General features: G+C 40.3%; 1 protein-coding gene across 2 annotated transcripts in view; it reads left to right on the top strand.

Annotated features, from left to right (window-relative positions):
• Window positions 1-19,941, top strand: part of LOC112258476 (myocardin-related transcription factor A-like) — a 64,130-nt gene that overhangs the window by 1,670 nt on the left and 42,519 nt on the right. For both annotated transcript variants that reach the window (XM_042326762.1, XM_042326763.1), the window contains exon 3: window positions 13,356-13,541. In XM_042326762.1, the coding sequence (XP_042182696.1) occupies window positions 13,418-13,541 (124 nt within the window). In that variant the 5' untranslated portion in view covers window positions 13,356-13,417. The remainder of the gene's footprint in view (window positions 1-13,355; window positions 13,542-19,941) is intronic.

The raw sequence follows: 19,941 nt of genomic DNA on the forward strand, positions 1-19,941 counted from the left end.
AAGGATTGTGATCAACAACATTGTGACATTGCATTCACCTCCAAAACTTGACTATGTTCTGATAGTACATTGTTATTATGACATTACGCCACCTATCAAATTCATTGTGATGTGTTCTATTGTGACTCCATACCATATCTTGCATTGTAACATTATTCAAGTTCTACTGCTGCACTATGACCTCATCCACACTCAAGAATGTTGAGTTCTTGACTTACATTGTGATGCATTGCATTGTGACATTTATTGTGTTTTGCTGCATTATGACGACATCCACCAAATGTTTAGTTCTTAGTTTACATTGTGGAGTATTTCTTTGTGACACACCATCTTAGCCTATTTGAGTTCTACTCAGTGGTGTAAATTACTTAAGTAAAAATACTTTAAAGTACTACTTAAGTATATTTTTTATCTGCACTTAACTTTACTATTTATATTTTGGACTACTTTTACTTCACTACATTCCTATAGAAAATATTGTACTTTTTTTCTCCATACATTTTCCCTGACACCCGAAAGTACTTGTTACATTTTAAATTCTTCGCAGGACAGGAAAATTGTGAAATTCACGCACTTATCAAGAAAATACATGGTCATCCCTACTGCCTATGGTCTGGCGGACTCAAGAAACACAAATGCATCTTTTGTAAATAATGTCAGTGTTTGAGTGTGCCCCTGGCTATCCATAAATTTTAAAAATAAGCAAATGGTGCTGTCTGCTTTGCTTAATATAAGGGATTTTTAAAATGTATTCATACTTTTACTTCTGCTTTTGATACTTAAGTATTTTTAAAGCCAAATAATTTTAGACTTTTACTAAAGTAGTATTTTACTGGGTGACTAACTTACCTTAATAGAAAGTAATTCAAGTATCTATACTTTTCCTCAAGTATGACAATTGGGTACTTTTTCCTCCACTGGTTCTACTTCTGCATAGGGCTGGGAATTGCCAGGGACCTCACGAAACAATATTATCATGACACTTAGGTGCTGCTGTGATATGTATTGCAATTCTCACTTTTCTATATGCATTGAGATTCAATACAGTGATGGTCCAAACATATTGCTCACCATATGTCTACTGCAGAGAGACGAGAGAGCCATGAGAAAACAAATTTTGATCAGTCATGGAAATAAAAGTGCTGTAAAAAATGTGGCTCCCTATTTAAAAAAAAATGATGCAGAACATGCTATGAAGGAAAAATACTGGAGTTTCAGTGCAGGTACAGCCAACTAGCGCAAAGATGATATTTTCAAAACTATACGATATATCGGCCAAAAATAATATAGTTAAATTTAATTCCAGTTCGCTGCAGCTAGCGACTGGAACGAGCTGCAAAAAACACTCAAACTGGACAGTTTTATCTCTTCATTCAAAGACTCAATCATGGACACTCTTACTGACAGTTGTGGCTGCTTTGTGTGATGATTGTTGTCTCTACCTTCTTGCCTTCGTGCAGTTGTCTGTGCCCAATAATGTTTGTACTATGTTGTACTGCTGCCATGTTGTTCTCATGTGGTGTTGATACCATGCTGTGTTGCCGCCATGCAATGTTGTTGTTTTAGGTCTCTTTATGTAGTGGTGTGACTCTCTTGTCGTGATGGGTTTTGTCCTCTATTTAAAAAAAAAAAATCCCAGCCCCTGTCCCTGCAGGAGACCTTTTGCCTTTTTTACTACTGCATTGTGACATCACCCCATGCTTCGAAAATGTGGCCTACAATATGAGTCTTTCAATGGACTGTCTTTCTCTCCCACATGTCACTAAAGGGTTAAATGTAATTCTCTCTAAGTTGACCTGTTTCACTGACTTTTTGAAGCTGTTTCTGCTAGTCAAAGATCTCGTTCATGATAGCCTCAATTAGGACCAGCTGACATCATGTCAGTGATTCTCTCGTTAACACAGGTGTGAGTGTTGATGAGGACAAGGCTGGAGATCACTCTCATGCTGATTGAGTTCAAATAACAGACTAGAAGTTTCAAAAGGAGGGTGGTGCTTGGAATCATTGTTCTTCCTCTGTCAGCCATGGTTACCTTCAAGGAAACACGTGACGTCATCATTGCTTTGCACAAAAAGGGCTTCACAGGCAAGGATATTGCTGCCAGTAAGATTGCACCTAAATCAACCATTTTATTGGATCATCAAGAAGTTCAAGGAGAGCGGTTCAATTGTTGTGAAGAAGGCTTCAGGGTGCCCAAGAAAGTCCAGCAAGCACCAGGACCGTCTCCTAAAGTTGGTTCAGCTGCGGGATCGGGGCACCACCAGGACAGAGCTTGCTCAGGAATGGCAGCAGGCAGGTGTGAGTGCATCTGCACGCACAGTGAGGCAAAGACTTTTGGAGGATGGCCTGGTGTCAAGAAGGGCAGCAAAGAAGCCAGTTCTCTCCAGGCTAAACATCAGGGACAGACTGATATTTTGCAAAAGGTACAGGGATTGGACTGCTGAGGACTGGGGTAAAGTAATTTTCTCTGAATCCCCTTTCCGATTGTTAGGGGCATCTGGAAAAAGCTTGCCCAGAGAAGACAAGTTGAGCGCTACCATCAGTCCTGTGTCATGCCAACAATAAAGCATCCTGAGACCGTTCATGTGTGCGGTTGCTTCTCAGCCAAGGGAGTGGGCTCACTCACAATTTTGCTTAAGAACACAGCCATGAATAAAGAATGGTACCAACACATCCTAAAAGAGCAACTTCTCCCAACCATCCAGGAACAGTTTGGTGACGAACAATGCCTTTTCCAGCATGATGGAGCACCTTGCCATAAGACAAAAGTGATAACTAAGTGGCTCGGGGAACAAAACAATGATATTTTGGGTCCATGGCCAGAACTCCCCAGACCTTAATCCCATTGAGAACTTGTGGTCAATCCTCAAGAGGTGGGTGGACAAACAAAAACCCACAAATTCTGACAAACTCCAAGCATTGATTATGCAAGAATAGGCTGCCTTCAGTCAGGATGTGGCCCAGAAGTTAATTGACAGCATGCCAGGGTGGATTGCAGAGGTCTTGAAAAAGAAGGGTCAACACTGCAAATATTGACTTTTTGCATCAACTTCATGTAATTGTCAATAATAGCCTTTGACACACATGAAATTATTGTAATTATACTTCAGTATTCCATAGTAACATCTGACAAAAATATCTAAAGACACTGAGGCAGCAAACTTTGTGAAAATTAATATTTTGACATTTCAAAACTTTTGGCCACGACTTGTATACATACGGTTGATATCTGAAGTTTACATACAGCTTATCCAAAGACATTTAAACTCAGTTTTTCACAATTCCTGACATTTAATCCTAGTAAAAATGCCCTGTCTTAGTCAGTTAGGATCACCACTTTTATATTGAGAATGTGAAATGTCAGAATAATTAGTAGAGAGAATGATTTATTTCAGCTGTTATTTCTTTCATCACATTCCCAGTGGGTCAGAAGTTTACATACACTCAATTAGTATTTGGTAGCATTTCCTTTTAAATTGTTTAACTTGGGTCAAATGTTTCGGGGTAGCCTTCCACAGGCTTCTCACAATAAGTTGGGTGAATTTTGGCCAATTCCTCCTGACAAGAGCTGGTGTAACTGAGTCAGGTTTGTAGGCCTCCTTGCTCGCACACATTTTTTTTCAGTTCTGCCCATAAATGTTCTATAGGATTGAGAACAGGGCTTTGTGATGGCCACTCCAATACCTTGACTTTGTGGTCCTTAAGCCATTTTGCCACAACTTTGGAAGTATGCTTGGTGTTATTGTCCATTTGGAAGACCCATTTGCGACTAAGCTTTAACTTCCTGACCTGATGTCTTGAGATGTTGCTTAAAAATATCCACATAATTTCCCCCTCTTATTGATGCCATCTATTTTGTGAAGTGCACCAGTCCCTCCTGCAGCAGAGCACCCCCACAACATGATGCTGCCACCCCCGTGCTTCACGGTTGGGATGGTGTTCTTCGGCTTGCCAGCCTTCCCCTTTTTCCTCCAAACATAACAATGGTCATTATGGCAAAACAGTTCTATTTTTGTTTCATCAGACCAGGGGACATTTCTCCAAAAAGTACAGTCTTTGTCCCCATGTTTAGTTACAAACAGTAGTCTGGCTTTTTTAATGGCGGTTTTGGAGCAGTGGCTTCTTCATATTGCTGCGCGGCCTTTCAGGTTATGTTGATATAGGACTTGTTTTACTGTGGATATATACTTTTGTACCTGTTTCCTCCAGCATCTTCACAAGGTCCTTTGCTGTTGTTCTGGGATTGATTTGCACTTTTCGCACCAAAGTATGTTCATCTCTAGGAGACAGAACACGTCTCCTTCCTGAGAGATATGACGGCTGCGTCGTCCCATGGTGTTTATACTTGCGTACTATTGTTTGTACAGATGAACGTGGTACCATTTAGGCGTTTGGAAATTACTCCCAAGGATGAACCAGACTTGTGGAGGTCTACAATTTTTTTTTCTGAGGTCTTGGCTGATTTCTTTTGATTTTCCCATGATGTCAAGCAAAGAGGCACTGAGTTTGAAGGTAGACCTTGAAATACATCCACAGGTACACCTCCAATAGGCTAATTGACATCATTTCAATCAGAAGCTTCTAAAGCCATAACATTTTCTGGAATTGTCTAAGCTGTTTAAAGGCACAGTCAACTTAGTGTATGTAAACTTCTGACCCACTGGAATTGTGATATAGTCTGTCTGTAAACAATAATCTGTCTGTAAACAATTTTTGGAAAAATTACTTTTGTCATGCATAAAGTAGATGTCCTAACCGATTTGCCAAATCTATAGATTGTTAACTCAAGATTTGTGGAGTGGTTGAACAACACGTTTTATTGGCTCCAACCTAAGTGTATGTAAACTTCTGATTTCAACTGTACATATGAAATGAGTAAAACGGTATGTAAAGCGTTCTGGACTAATAATATAAGAAATAACACACACAAATTAAATACTGCAAGGTTGCTAAGGAGCTAGAAGTAGAGCTGCAATGTCTGTCGGCCCGATCTTTTCAGCTTGTGCTGTATGCTGCCACACCCAGACAGACATGGGGAGAGGGGCATTGAGGGAGACTGAGACAGATAGTAGGTTGAGCCCTGGTTGAGCAAGACAACCCCCCTCAAAAAAACATCTCAGCAATAACCTGAGGTTAACACAGAGATGGAGAGAGTGAAAATGAGTAAGTGTGTGTGAGTGAGAGGGAGGGAGGGAGAGAGAGAGATCCTCATTGACAGGCTAGGCCTGCTTTGTTCTAGTGGCATTTCTTGCTGCAGTCCATGGGTAGAAAACACACTCATGAAAACAAACAGAATCGACCCTGCAGTGTTATCATTTTGTCTTTATGTAAACCATTCAGAGGTCAGTGTTTCTGCTCAGATTTTTTTCAGCAGAGGTAAGGGGGGTCTGATGTTGTAACATGTCTTTCTGATCTTGAAAGCGCTTTTCCACGGGAAAATTAAAAAACAAATGTTTAGTTTAGTGCGCCGCTGCTTTAGTCATTCCATGTCAATTCAGCAACCCATGACTAACTGCGTTGCTTTAATGGAGGACTGGCTTGAATTGTGAGGATGACCACTCAATTTATTTTGTCATTAGCAAAAGCTATTGTTTATTTTTGTATTTATTTATTTATTTATTTTTAACCCAAATTGAGAAGATAATTTTTTGATCCACGCGGGGCTCCCGAGTTGCGCAGGGGTCTAAGGCACTGCAGCGCAGTGCAAGAGGCGTCACTACAGACCCTGGTTTGATTCCAGCCTGTATCACAACCAGATGTATTTGGGAGTTCCATAGGACAACGTACAATTGGCCCACCGTCGTTAGGGTTTGGCCCGGGGTAGGCCGTCACATCGCATAGAATGAAGAAGCAATATGCCATGCCGCAGCTCCATCCTGCTTGTCAGACATAGAGAACTGATACTGGTTGTTCGGGTGGGATTGAGGGTGGCTTTTGATAATTTTACTGGATACCTCATGTCTTATTGTTAGGAAGAATTATAGTCCAAATCAGATGTTCTGTACTATATTTATTTCATATTATATGAATCCTATAAATTAAAATGGCCAATTTTGGCACAATAAATTAGCTTAATTTCTCAGATTAAATAATTGAACAAAATGTTTAAGGAATCCTAATCTTATCTGTTTGTAACTACAACTTTTTTTGGCAAAAGCTGAGATGGGGGGTGTAAATCCTCTCTTGTGCTTTTTGAGGTCCAACGACCCTAAAGGGCAGGTATTCCCAAACTACGCCCAATGCCGTCGGGGATACGCCAAATAAAAATGTGATTCACCTTGACATTTTCTAACAGTCCATTTACATTTTCGTTCAGGGCTATACATTTGGGTAAGTTTTTTTCTTGCCTGAGTAGCCTCGTTTCACTGCCAAAATAAAACCATCTAGTATTGCGTGAAATAACAACACAATGTCAAATACAGGTAGCCTAGTCAAATAATTAACATCCGTTCACATTAACCGTTACTCTCTCGCGGGAATTCTACTTACGGTCCGTATGTAGCCAAACGTAGCTGCTGCTCATTCCGTTTGCTCGAACATCACTCAATGTTTTAAAACGGTAAGGCCCGCGTCCATAGAGACACATACCAGCTCTACTGGTAGTACTGTTTCTGCCAGCAGTACTACACCTGCACCTGTCGACGACACAAGTTGTTCTGCTTCCACGAGCACATCCAATGCTAGCATCAGTATTTCTACATTTGTTGTTAGCCCAGCTAGTATGGACACTGACAGTTGTGAATCTGATGCAGCCAAAGAGCTCCTGCCCCCTTACCCGGGAAAGCACTGGACCATTGAAGAACTGCATTGATTTGTGGTTCACTTACATTGGAAGTAGTGCCTTTCCTCAACCACAGTGTGTTTGTGTGAAAGTACTATCTCACAACTCAATGAAACCTTCACTCTTGCGCAGACATTTAGAAACAAAACATGCCAATTTGAAAAATAAGCCACAGGATATTTTTGAGCGAGAATTAAGACTACTTTCGAGTAGTAAGACATGTATATAAGCAATGGATACCATTTAATAAGAAGGGGCTAGAAGCGTCTTACATGGTGAGCTTCCGAGGGGCTAGGACAGGCAAGCCCCATACTTATGTGCAGGACTTAATTCTTCCTGCTGCCGCAGATATGGCTGGGACAATGCTGGGGGCAAATGTCCAAAAAAACTATACAGACAATTTCTTCATCAAACACACTGTTTCACAACGCATCAGTGAAATGGCAGGAGATGTTTTGAAACAATTACTGCTTCGCATACATGCCAGTGAATTCTATGCGTAACAGCTGGATGACTCAACAGACGTGGCGGACCTGGCACATGTCTGTTACGTTTATGGGTGGTCAATTAAGGAACACATCCTCTTCTGCAAACCACTGGAAACCAGGACAACAGGAGAGGATATTTTTTAAGTACTGGACAGCTTTGCGACATCAAATGGACTTTAGTGGTTAAGATGGTTTGGTATCTGTACTGATGGCGCAAAAGCCATGATAGCGCATGCGAGCAGTTGCTCCCGACACCACTTGTGTGGTCCACCGAGAAGCTTTTGCTGCCAAGGGAATGCCTGACAGCTTGAAAGACGTTTTGGACACTGATATGGGCAGCGACCATGTAACGCTTTTACAACATACAGAATTGCGCTGTTATCAAGGGGCAAAGTATTGACACGTTTTTTTCTTATTGAGAGAAGAGCTTAAAGTTTTCTTTCCTGAGCATTTTCACTTGTCTGACCGCTTACTTGATGACGAGTTTCTCACACGACTGGCCTATCTGGGTGATGTTTTTTCTCGCCTGAATGATCGGAATCTAGAATTACTGCGACTCTCCGTAACTATATTCAACGTGCGGAACAAAATTGAGGCTATGATTAAGAAGTTGGAGCTCTTCTCTGTCTGCATTAACAAGGACAACACACAGGTCTTTTCATCATTGTATGATTTTTTGTGTGCAAATGAACTCAAGCTTACGGACAATGTAAAATGTGATATAGCGAAGCACCGGAGTGTGTTGGGTGCGCAATTACGCAGGTACTTTCCTGAAACGGATGACACAAACAACTGGATTCGTTATCCCTTTCATGCCCTGCCTCCAGTACACTTACCAATATCTGAACAAGAGAGCCTCATCGAAATTGCAACAAGCGGTTCTGTGAAAATGTTATTTAATCAGAAGCCACTGCCAGATTTCTGGATCCTGCGTTTGCAAATCTCGCTGTTAAGACACTGATGCCCTTTGCAACCACGTACCTATGTGAGAGTGGATTCTTAGCCCTCACTAGCATGAAAACTAAATACAGGCACAGAATGTGTGTGATTTAAGACTGAGAGTCTCTCTAATACAACTCAACATTGCAGAGTTATGTGCTTCCTTTCAAGCACACCCTTCTCATTAACCTGTGGTGAGGTATTCACAATTTTCTATGAACAAAAAAGGTTTTCTATGTAAGATGGTTAAATAAAGAACAAAATTATGGATTACTATTATTTGTGCCCTGGTCCTATAAGAGTTCATTGTAACTTCCCACAAACCAGGTTGTGACAAACTCACACTAATTCTTATACTTAATATATGTGTGTGTGTGGCAGGCTTACAATGATGTAAAAAATAAAATAAAAAATGCATGCATCCTTAAGTTGGGTGTTCTTTCTGTGTCTGAGAATTCCATAATTGCACAAGTGTTCTGGGTTCTACCTCTCAGCCCTGAGTAACAGATAGATGTAGCTTACTCTTATCGACCCTAACCCTCCACCAAAGTCTTTACAGATCTGGTCATGATGGGGGAGGGTGGGCAAAATTGGTCTTGGACAGCCACAGATTTTAGTCCTACCCCAGGTTAAATACACACCTCGTAAAACTAAGTGGTAAAACTAAATCCAATATTAAGCTAAACGATATCATAACCGCCATCGATAAAAGACAGTACTGTGCAGCTGTCTTCATCGACCTGGCCAAGGCGTTCGACTCTGTCAATCACCGTATTCTTATGGGCAGACTCAACAGCCTTGGTTTCTCAAATGACTGCCTCGCCTGGTTCACCAACTACTTCTCAGACAGAGTTCAGTGTGTCAAATCGGAGGGCCTGTTGTCCAGACCTCTGGCAGTCTCTATGGGGGTGCCACGGGGTTCAATTCTCAGGCTGACAATTTTCTCTGTACATATCAATGATGTTGCTCTTGCTGCTGGTGATTCTTTGATCCACCTTTACGCAGACGACACCATTCTGTATACATATGGCCCTTCTTTGGACACTGTGTTAACAAACCTCCAGACGAGCTTCAACGCCATACAACACTCCTTCCGTGGCCTCCAACTGCTCTTAAATGCTAGTAAAACGAAATACATGCTCCTTAACTGATCGCTGCCCACACCCACCCGCCCGACAAGCATCACTAGTTTGGACGGTTCTGACTAATAAAATGTGGACATCTACAAATACTTAGGTGTCTGGCTAGACTGTAAACTCTCCTTCCAGACTCATATTAAGCATCTCCAATCCAAAATTAAATCTTGAATCGGCTTCCTATTTCTCAACAAAGCCTCCTTCACTCATGCTGCCAAACATACCCTCGTAAATCTGACTATCCTACCGATCCTCGACTTCGGCGATGTAATTTACAAGATGGCCTCCACCACTCTACTCAACAAATTGGATGTAGTCTACCACAGTGCCATCCGTTTTGTCACCAAAGCCCCATATACTACCCACTAGAGGTCGACCGATTTATGATTTTTCAATGCCGATACCGATTATTGGGGGGATTTTTAAAAAAGCCGATGCCGATTAATCGGACGATTTAAAAAAAAAAATACAAAATAATAATAATGTATTTGTAATAATGATAATTACAAAAATACTGAATGAACACTTATTTTAACTTAATATAATACATCAATAAAATCAATTTAGCCTGAAATAAATAATGAAACCTGTTCAATTTTGTTTAACCTCTAGCGACAAGCAATCCCGTATCTGGGAGCGTAATCATATCCATAACGCAATGTTTCCTATTCATGAAAATCGCAAATGAAATAAATATATTAGCTCTCAAGCTTAGCCTTTTGTTAACAACACTGTCATCTCAGATTTTCAAAATATGCTTTTCAACCAAAGCTACACAAGCATTTGTGTAAGAGTATTGATAGCCTAGCATAGCATTAAGCCTCGCATTCAGCAGGCAACATTTTCACAAAAACAAGAAAAGCATTCAAATAAAATAATTTACCTTTGAAGAACTTCGGATGATTTCAATGACGAGACTCTCAGATACCAAATGTTAATTTTTTCCAAAAAGATTATTTGTGTTGGCGAAATTGCTCCATTTTGTTCATCACGTTTGGCTAAGAAAAAGACCGGAAAATGCAGTCACTACAACGCAGTCACTACAACTTTTTTCCAAATTAGCTCCATAATATCGACAGAAACATGGCAAACGTTGTTTAGAATCAATCCTCAAGGTGTTTTTCACATATCTATTCGATAATATATCAGTCGTGACAGTTGGTTTCTCATCAGAAGCAAACGGAAAAATACTGCAGCTGCAGATTACGCAATAATTGCAACGGAGGACAACAATCGACCATCTGGTAAATGTAGTCTCTTATGGTCAATCTTCCAATGATATGCCTACAAATACGTCACAATGCTGTCGACACCTTGGGGAAGCGACAGAAAGCCTAAGCTCAATCGTGGCCCATTCACAGCCATATAAGGAGTCATTGGCATGAGGCGGTTTCAAAAAATGCGGCACTTCCTGATTTGATTTTTATCTGGGTTTCGCCTGTAACATCAGTTCTGTGGCACTCACGGACAATATCTTTGCAGTTTTGGAAACGTCAGAGTGTTTTCTTTCCACAGCTGTCAATTATATGCATATTCGATCATCTTTTCGTGACAAAATATCTTGTTTTTAAAACGGGAACGTTTTTCATCCAAAAATTAAAATAGCGCCCCCTATATCCAAGAAGTTAAATAATGCAAAAACGAAGTGTTGGAGAAGAAAGTAAAAGTGCAATATGTGCCTTGTAAGAAAGCTAACGTTTAAGTTCCTTGCTCAGAACATGAGAACATATGAAAGCTGGTGGTTCCTTTTAACATGAGTCTTCAATATTCCCAGGTAAGAAGTTTTAGGTTGTAGTTATTATAGGACTATTTCTCTCTATGCCATTTGTATTTCATATACCTTTGGATGTTCTTATAGCCACTTTAGTATTGCCAGTGTAACAGTATAGCTTCCGTCCCTCTCCTCGCTCCTCCTACCTGGGCTCGAACCAAGAACACAACAACAACAACCCTCATGGCAGCGTTACCCATCTCTCCACAAAAGCCGCGGCCCTTGCAGAGCAAGGGGAACCACCACTCCAAGTCTCAGAGCGAGTGACGTTTGAAACGCTATTAGCACGCACCCCGCTAACTAGCTAGCCATTTCACATCGGTTACACAAGCCTAATCTCGGGAGTTGATAGGCTTGAAGTCATAAACAGCTGCTGGCAAACGCACAAAAGTGCTGTTTGAATGAATGCTTATGAGCCTGCTGCTGCCTACCATCGCTCAGTCAGACTGCTCTATCAAATCATAGACGTAGTTATAACATGATAACACACAGAAATACAAGCCTTCCGTCATTAATATAGTCAAATCCGGAAACTATCATCTCGAAAACCGGACTTATATTCTTTCAGTGAAATACAGAACCGTTCCGTATTTTATCTAACGGGTGGCATCCATAAGGGTGGCATCCATAAGTCTAAATATTCCTGTTACATTGCACAACCTTCAATGTTATGTCATAATTACGTAAAATTCTGGCAAATTAGGCGGCCCACACTGTTGCATATACACTGACTCTGCGTGCAATGAAAGCAAGAGAATTGACACAATTTCACCTAGTTAATATTGCCTGCTAACCTGGATTTCTTTTATCTAAATATGCAGGATTAAAAATATATACTTCTGTGTATTGATTTTAAGAAAGGTATTGATGTTTATGGCTAGGTATACATTGGAGCAATGATACACACCGCATCAATTATATGCAACGCAGGATACGCTAGATAACTACACATGGTTGATAATATTACTAGTTTAACTAGTGATTATGATTGTTTGATTGTTTTTATAAGATAAGTTTAATGCTAGCTAGCAACTTACCTTGGCTTTCTGCATTCACGTAACAGGCAGTCTCCTCGTGGAGTGCAATGAGAGGCAGGTGGTTAGAGCGTTGGACTAGTTAACTGTTAGGTTGCAAGATTGAATCCCCCGAGCTGACAAGGTAAAAATCTGTCGTTCTTCCCCTGAACAAGGCAGTTAACCCACCGTTCCTAGGCCGTCATTGAAAATAAGAATGTGTTCTTAACTGGCTTGCCTAGTTAAATGAAGATGAAATAATAGTGTAAAAAATAAAACATTGGTCAAATCGGTGTCCAAAAATACTGATTTCCGATTGTTATGAAAACTTGAAATCTTCCGATTAATCGGTCGACCTATACTACCCACCACTGTGACCTGTATGCTTTCGTCAGCTGGCCCTCGCTACATATTCGTTGCCAGACCCACTGGCTCCAGGTCATCTATAAGTCTTTGCTAGGTAAAGCTCTGCCTTATCTCAGCTCACGGGTCACCATAACAACACCCACCCGTAGCACGCGCTCCAGCAGGTATATTTCACTGGTCATCCCCAAAGCCAACACCTCCTCCTCTTTCTGCCTTTCCTTCCAGTTCTCTGCTGCCAATGACTGGAACAAATTGCAAAAATCACTGAAGATGGAGACTTATCTCCCTCACTAACTTTAAGCATCAGCTATCTGAGCAGCTTACCGATCGCTGCAGCTGTAAATAGCCCATCCAATCTACCTACCTCATCCCCATATTGTTTTTATTTACTTTTTTGCTCTTTTGCACACCAGTATTTCTACTTGCACATCTATCACTCCAGTGTTCATTTGCTAAGTTGTAATTACTTTGCTACTATTGCCTCTTTATTTCCTTACCTCTCGCCATTTGCACACACTGTATTTAGACTTTTTCAATTGTGTTATTGACTGTATGTTTGTTTATTCCACGTGTAACTCTGTCATTTGTGTTGTTGTTTTTGTCCTACTGCTTTCCTTTATCTTGGCCAGATCGCAGTTGTAAATGTGAACTTGTTCTCAACTGGCCTACCTGGTTAAATAAAGGTGAAAAAAAAGCTGATAAGCTTAATCAAGTATTCTGGTGCTGGGGTGGAACAAAAGCCTGCATACCCTGCAGTTTCTTGGACCAGAGTTCCCCACCTCGTTGAAATGATATTTTCTGCGTAGGACCATTTACAAACCTAACCAACCTCCTTTTAAATTTTGTTTTTATTTCTCACAGGTCTCTCTGTCACCCTGGCAACGCTGGAGCCACAGGATGGGAAGGAGCCAAATACCGGCATCATGGTTGTTGCTGTAGCACCCGGCTCCGCACCTAGCCCGCGGAGCGAAGCAGTGACTAATGAGCTTCAAGAGATGACTCTGCAGCCCGCCTCAAACGACATGCCTGTGCGGGACAGGAAGAATGGTGAGTTGGTGTCCCAGGGAAAACGTTCCCTATTCCCCTATACAATTCTCTTCTTTCATCAACTATCAGACATACCGTATCAAGCATACCATCAAATAAATTCAGAATTTATTCCTTAATTTTCCTTAGTTCACTGCCCTATGTGTTGAACTATGCAATGCACTGCCCTTCCGTTTAAATTTCCATTAATTGCATTTCCATTCAGAGGGGGGGAAAGTAAATGTCACTTTTCAATGTAAACACACCAGTATATTTGCATATGTAAAAGGAACAGATTACATACAGTTAACTGCCAAAATAAAGGAAACATCAATAAAAAGTGTCTTAATAGGGCGTTGGGCCATCACAAGCCGCCATAACAGCTTCAATGCGCTTTGGAATAGATTCTACAAGTGTCTGGTACTCTATTGGAGGGATGCAAAACCATTGTTCCATGAGAAATTACATAAATTGGTGTTTTGTGGTGGTGGAAAATGTCAGGCGCTTCTCCAGATTCTCCCATAAGTTTTCAATTTGGTTGAGATTTGGTGACTGACACACACACCCTTTAAACCCCCTATGTACCTTCTGAGACTCCTCTTTCAAAGTCACTGAGTTCTCTTCTAGCCATGGTTGCCATAATAATGGGCAACTGGGCATTTTCCTACATGACCCTAAGCATGATGGGACGTTAATTGCTTAATTAATTCCTGAACCACACCTGTATGGATGCTCCTGCTTTCAGTATATGTCGTAACCCTCATTGACTTTTTTCCTTTGTTTTGGCAGTTACTTGTAAGTGTTGAGGTGGGAAAAAACTGTTAATGAAAAGCAGAAGTTCAGTATGAGGTGTTTCTCTACAGCTCTCCCAGCCATGTACCAGTGGACAGCTTACATCTCCACAGGAGAGATTGAGATTAGCTCATTGCTGATACTGAGACTGGTAGTGTTCATGATGATGGAGTTGCTGCATTTGATTCGTTATCTGCTACTGCATTTGATTCGTTATCTGTTATTGTGACTAGGTCCCTAGATTCTAAGGGGAGTAAAATGGTCTAAGTTACAATAAGTTTGCTTAACAAGATTTGCTTAAGAACCAGATGGGAGTCTCTGTGAAGGCCAGGATGGATAGACGCCCTGCAAAGTGAATTACAATGCAAGAAGTTTGAGGTTTAGAGTTTACCCTCCTCAGCCCTAGGGCACCACTCCCCGTTTTAAGCAATCCCTACCTGGGCTAATAACTCTTCCTACAGGGCATACTGGCTGGCTGCTAGTTGCAGACATGTTGTAGCAGGACCTTCCCAGTCTCTTATTTGACAACATGGTGGAAGAGACAGAGGAATGTTAGCGAGGCTTATCAGTCCATTACATCGATCTAGTCTACCATCTTATTGCTCTCTGAACGGCAGTTTTGACCCACCACATCAATGAAACCTTATTTACTTTATGGGCCCTGGTCAAAAGTAGTACACAACATTTGGGATGCAACCTCCAATCTAGTCTGAAAATCTTGATGTCCTGTATACGGCAGCTATGACGTTGGTGCGCTCTCTCTTCCAAGTAGAGTTTTGCAATCTCTCATTCCACGTGTAAAACCAAGCTCATGCTGTTCTCAAGGTCATGAAATGTTGACCCTGAGGATCTGCATATTTGCTCTATATATTGAGCCCAAATTGAGCTTGTTTCTCAATTTAAGTACCTGGGTGTCTGGATTGAAGACAAGTTATACTTTGTAATGCATATAGAACATCTGACTAAGAAGCTAATATCCAAGATAGTTTTTGTTTATATAGAAATAAATCATGCCTCAGTATTGAAAATAGGTGAGAGATTATTCAAACAACGCTTCTCCCTGTATTGAATTTTGGTGATATTGTTTACATGCATGTGGCAACCTCTGTTTTGAAACCCTTGGACACAGTCTACCATTCAGCAATGCGTTTTATCACAGGGGACAATTTTAGGACTCATTGGAGTCTGTGGGATGTACCTCTGTCTTTAAGAAGAGAGCTGCTTTCTCTATTTATGTATTTACAATCAATCTTACAGAAACTCCCTTCATATTTAACTTTATTAAGTTAAGAATCATAAGTTACCAAACCCGTTCTCATGAATGGATAACACTAGAGATTAGAGGTCGACCGATTATGATTTTTCGACGCCGATACCGATTATTGGAGGACAAAAAAGGCTGCCGATTAATTGGACGATTTAAAAAAATATATATTTGTAATAATGACAATTACAACAATACTGAATTAACACTTATTTTAACTTAATATAATACATCAATAAAATCAAGTTGGCCTGAAATAAATAATGAAACATGTTCAATTTTGTTTTAATAATGCAAAAACAAAGTGTTGGAGAAGAAAGTAAAAGTGCAATATGTGCCATGTAAGAAAGCTAACGTTTAAGTTCCTTGCTCAGAACATGAGAACATATGAAAACTGGTGGTTCCTTTTAACAAACGTCTTCAATATTCGCAGGTAAGAAGTTTTAGGTTGAAGTTATTATAGGAATTATAGGACTATTAATCTCTATACCATTTGTATTTCATATACCTTTGGATGTTCTTATAGGCACTTTAGTATTGCCAGTGTAACAGTATAGCTTCCTTACCTCTCCTCGCTCCTACCTGGGCTTGAACCAGGAACACAATGACAACAGCCACCCTCGAAGCAGCGTTACCCATGCAGAGCAAGGGGAACAACTACTCCAAGTCTCAGAGCGAGTGACGTTTGAAACGCTATTAGCGCGCACCCCACTAACTAGCTAGCCATTTCACATCACATCGTTACACCAGCCTAATCTCGGGAGCTGATAGGCTTGAAGTCATAAACAGCAGCGCTGCTGGCAAAATGCACGAAAGTGCTGTTTGAATGAATGCTTACAAGCCTGCTGCTGCCTACCATCGCTCAGTCAGACTGCTCTATCAAATATCAAATCATATACTTAATTATAACATAATAACACACAGAAATACGAGCCGTAGGTCATTAATATGGTCAAATCCGGAAACTATCATTTCGAAAACAAGACGTTTATTCTTTCAGTGAAATACGGAACCGTTCCGTATTTGATCTAACAGGTGGCATTCATCAGTACAAATATTCCTGTTACATTGCACAACCTTCAATGTATGCCATAATTACGTAAAATTCTGGCAAATTAGTTCGCAATGAGCCAGGCGGCCCAAACTGTTGCATGTACCCTGACTCTGCGTGCAATGAACGCAAGAGAAGTGACACAATTTCACCTGGTTAATATTGCCTGCTAACCTGGATTTCTTTTAGCTAAATATGCAGGTTTAAAAATATATACTTCTGTGTATTGATTTTAAGAAAGGCATTGGTGTTTATGGTTAGGTACATGTTGGAGTAACGACGGTCCTTTTTTGCGAATGCGCATTGCATTGATTATATGCAATGCAGGACACGCTAGATAAACTAGTAATATCATCAACCATGTGTAGTTATAACTAGTGATTATGATTGATTAAGTTTAATGCTAGCTAGCAACTTACCTTGGCTTCTTACTGCATTCGCGTAACAGGCAGGCTCCTCGTGATGCAGGTGTTAGAGCGTTGGACGAGTTAACTGTAAGGCTGCAAGATTGGATCCCCCGAGCTGACTAGGTAAAAATCTGTCGTTCTGCCCCTGAACAAGGCAGTTAACCCACCGTTCCTAGGCTGTCATTGAAAATAAGAATGTGTTCTTAACTGACTTGCCTAGTTAAATAAAGATTTGAAAAAGGTGTAAAAAAAATTAAAAATCAGCAAAATCGGTGTCCAAAATTCCCTATTTCCGATTGGTATGAAAACTTGAAATCTGCCCTAATTAATTGTCCATTCCTCTACTAGACATCCCTTCAGTCTCCACAGATCTGGGAATATCTTCATTTTGTTTTTTTGCCCCCAATTTGTGGAACAGAGTTCAGTGCAGTTACATGTGCTGGTGCCACTCAGGCAGTTTAAATGATTGATTGAGGACCTCTATGTAGTTGAATGTAATTTCTATTGTTATTGTGTGCTGAATTACATTGTTCTATAGACATGTACAGTACCAGTGAAAAGTTTGGAGGCACCTACTATTCAAGGGGTTTTCTTTATTTTATGATCTACATTGTAGAATAATAGAGAAGACATCAACAAAATGAAATAACAATATGGAATCATGTAGTAACCAAAAAACTGTTAAATATATTTTATATTTGAGATTCTTCAAAGTAGCCACCCTTTGCCTTTGACAGCTTTGCACACTCTTTTGACTTGTGCTGTATGTGTGTTTTATTATTCCGTTTTTATTGTAAAGTATACAGGGCTCTCTTGTAAAATAGATTTTTAATCTCAATGTGACTCCCTGTTTAAATCAAAAACGTAGTACTTTGCTTTATAGAGGAGAGGGCTGAGGAAGATTTATTGTTGTAAATATTTACGTTTTGTGTGGGCTTAGCACTCGGCACACTGTGTGTGGGCCTAGATGTCAGAGAAGCAAAGGAGGAAAGACTGAAAGAAAAGAGCAAATGTTGCTTTACTTTAACACTTTTCTTTTTGATAGGATGGCCCTGAAGGAGAAAGGTGATAGCTTGTTTTCTGCTCGCGTTAGGTGCTTTGTTTAGAACAGTGTTTTTCAGTGAATTGCGTTTTGGCACGTTTGAAAAGTACTTTATTAATGGCTTTATTACAGGTGTTGCTCACTCTGCTTTAGCCTTGTTACTGTAAGACGATATGCTTGCTATTGTTGCATGTTTCTTTTAAGCTCTTAATGAAAAATGTCCTGTCTTAGTATGCATGCAGTGGAAGAGGCAAATATCTCCAAAAGAATCCCAATAGGTTTCTATGGGCTTATTTTGGGCGTAAACTGTCTTCACTCCCATTGTTAGGGCGGAAACATAAGTATTTTGTCATTATATACAGATATTTTTTTCTGTTAGTCACATTTTACTATTAGGAGAAAATGTAACTGTTTGTTGACCGGTTAAGGAGGGTCAGTTAGTTGGCAGCAAAATGTACCAACATTTGCATCCCTATTTCTAATGTACTAGAACTTGGTGGAGAGAGTGGGAGAACGGGGTGTAATAATGGAGAGTAGGGGAGAATGGTGTAATAACAGAGAGTAGGGAGAACAGGGTGTAGTAATGGAGAGTAGGGGAGAATGGTGTAATAACAGAGAGTAGGGAGAACAGGGTGTAGTAATGGAGAGTAGGGGAGAATGGTGTAATAACAGAGTAGGGAGAACAGGGTGTAATAATGGAGAGTAGGGCTGGTCCGTTGTTTGATTGGTCTAAATGTCTAACCTTATTTTTCCATATATAGACAGAATATATTTGAATAAAATCAACTACATATGCATTGAGCTTGTTTGATGCTTTAAGCACATCATTTGATGAAATAATTAAGACACACAAATGACGAAAAAGCCCGATGGTCACCCTATGTTTAAAAAAATAAATAAATGACGGCTAGTGCCTGTGGGACTGGCGAACCTTTCACTTTCCTCCCTACTGCAGCGAAAAGGCACCATAGCTCAGCAAGTGTTTATTGCGCTGTCCATGTTGAAGTAGCAACATCATTTCAGCCATTTAGTTTCTTACTTCTTTCTCACTGAAAAGATCTATTCCCTCAACCCTTGCTCTCTTTACGTGAAACATGTAAGCATCACATACATGTGACAATAGGGCCTGACCTATAGCCTATCATAATCACATCAATAAATTGTTTATGTACAAACTCCGAACATAGTAATATGTGACAGCAAAACGGATGCGGAGGACGTGAAAAAGAAACTCGAAATGGGCGAATGTTTACTGGTTGCTCAGGAGGGAAAGGGTTGCGTGAGTATTGTGTGTGCCAAAAAGTTGCTGTAGATTACAATATTATTTTTTTCGGACTATTTCGAGCAGTGTAGACAACACTAAATAAGTGTAGTCTGTTCTAACAATTTCATATATATATATATACAGTGCCTTGCGAAAGTATTCGGCCCCCTTGAACTTTGCGACCTTTTGCCACATTTCAGGCTTCAAACATAAAGATATAAAACTGTATTTTTTTGTGAAGAATCAACAACAAGTGGGACACAATCATGAAGTGGAACGACATTTATTGGATATTTCAAACTTTTTTAACAAATCAAAAACGGAAAAATTGGGCGTGCAAAATTATTCAGCCCCCATAAGTTAATACTTTGTAGCGCCACCTTTTGCTGCGATTACAGCTGTAAGTCGCTTGGGGTATGTCTCTATCAGTTTTGCACATCGAGAGACTGAATTTTTTTCCCATTCCTCCTTGCAAAACAGCTCGAGCTCAGTGAGGTTGGATGGAGAGCATTTGTGAACAGCAGTTTTCAGTTCTTTCCACAGATTCTCGATTGGATTCAGGTCTGGACTTTGACTTGGCCATTCTAACACCTGGATATGT

The sequence above is a fragment of the Oncorhynchus tshawytscha genome, linkage group LG01 (assembly GCF_018296145.1).
Source record: "Oncorhynchus tshawytscha isolate Ot180627B linkage group LG01, Otsh_v2.0, whole genome shotgun sequence".
NCBI classification, from domain to species: Eukaryota; Metazoa; Chordata; class Actinopteri; order Salmoniformes; family Salmonidae; genus Oncorhynchus; species Oncorhynchus tshawytscha.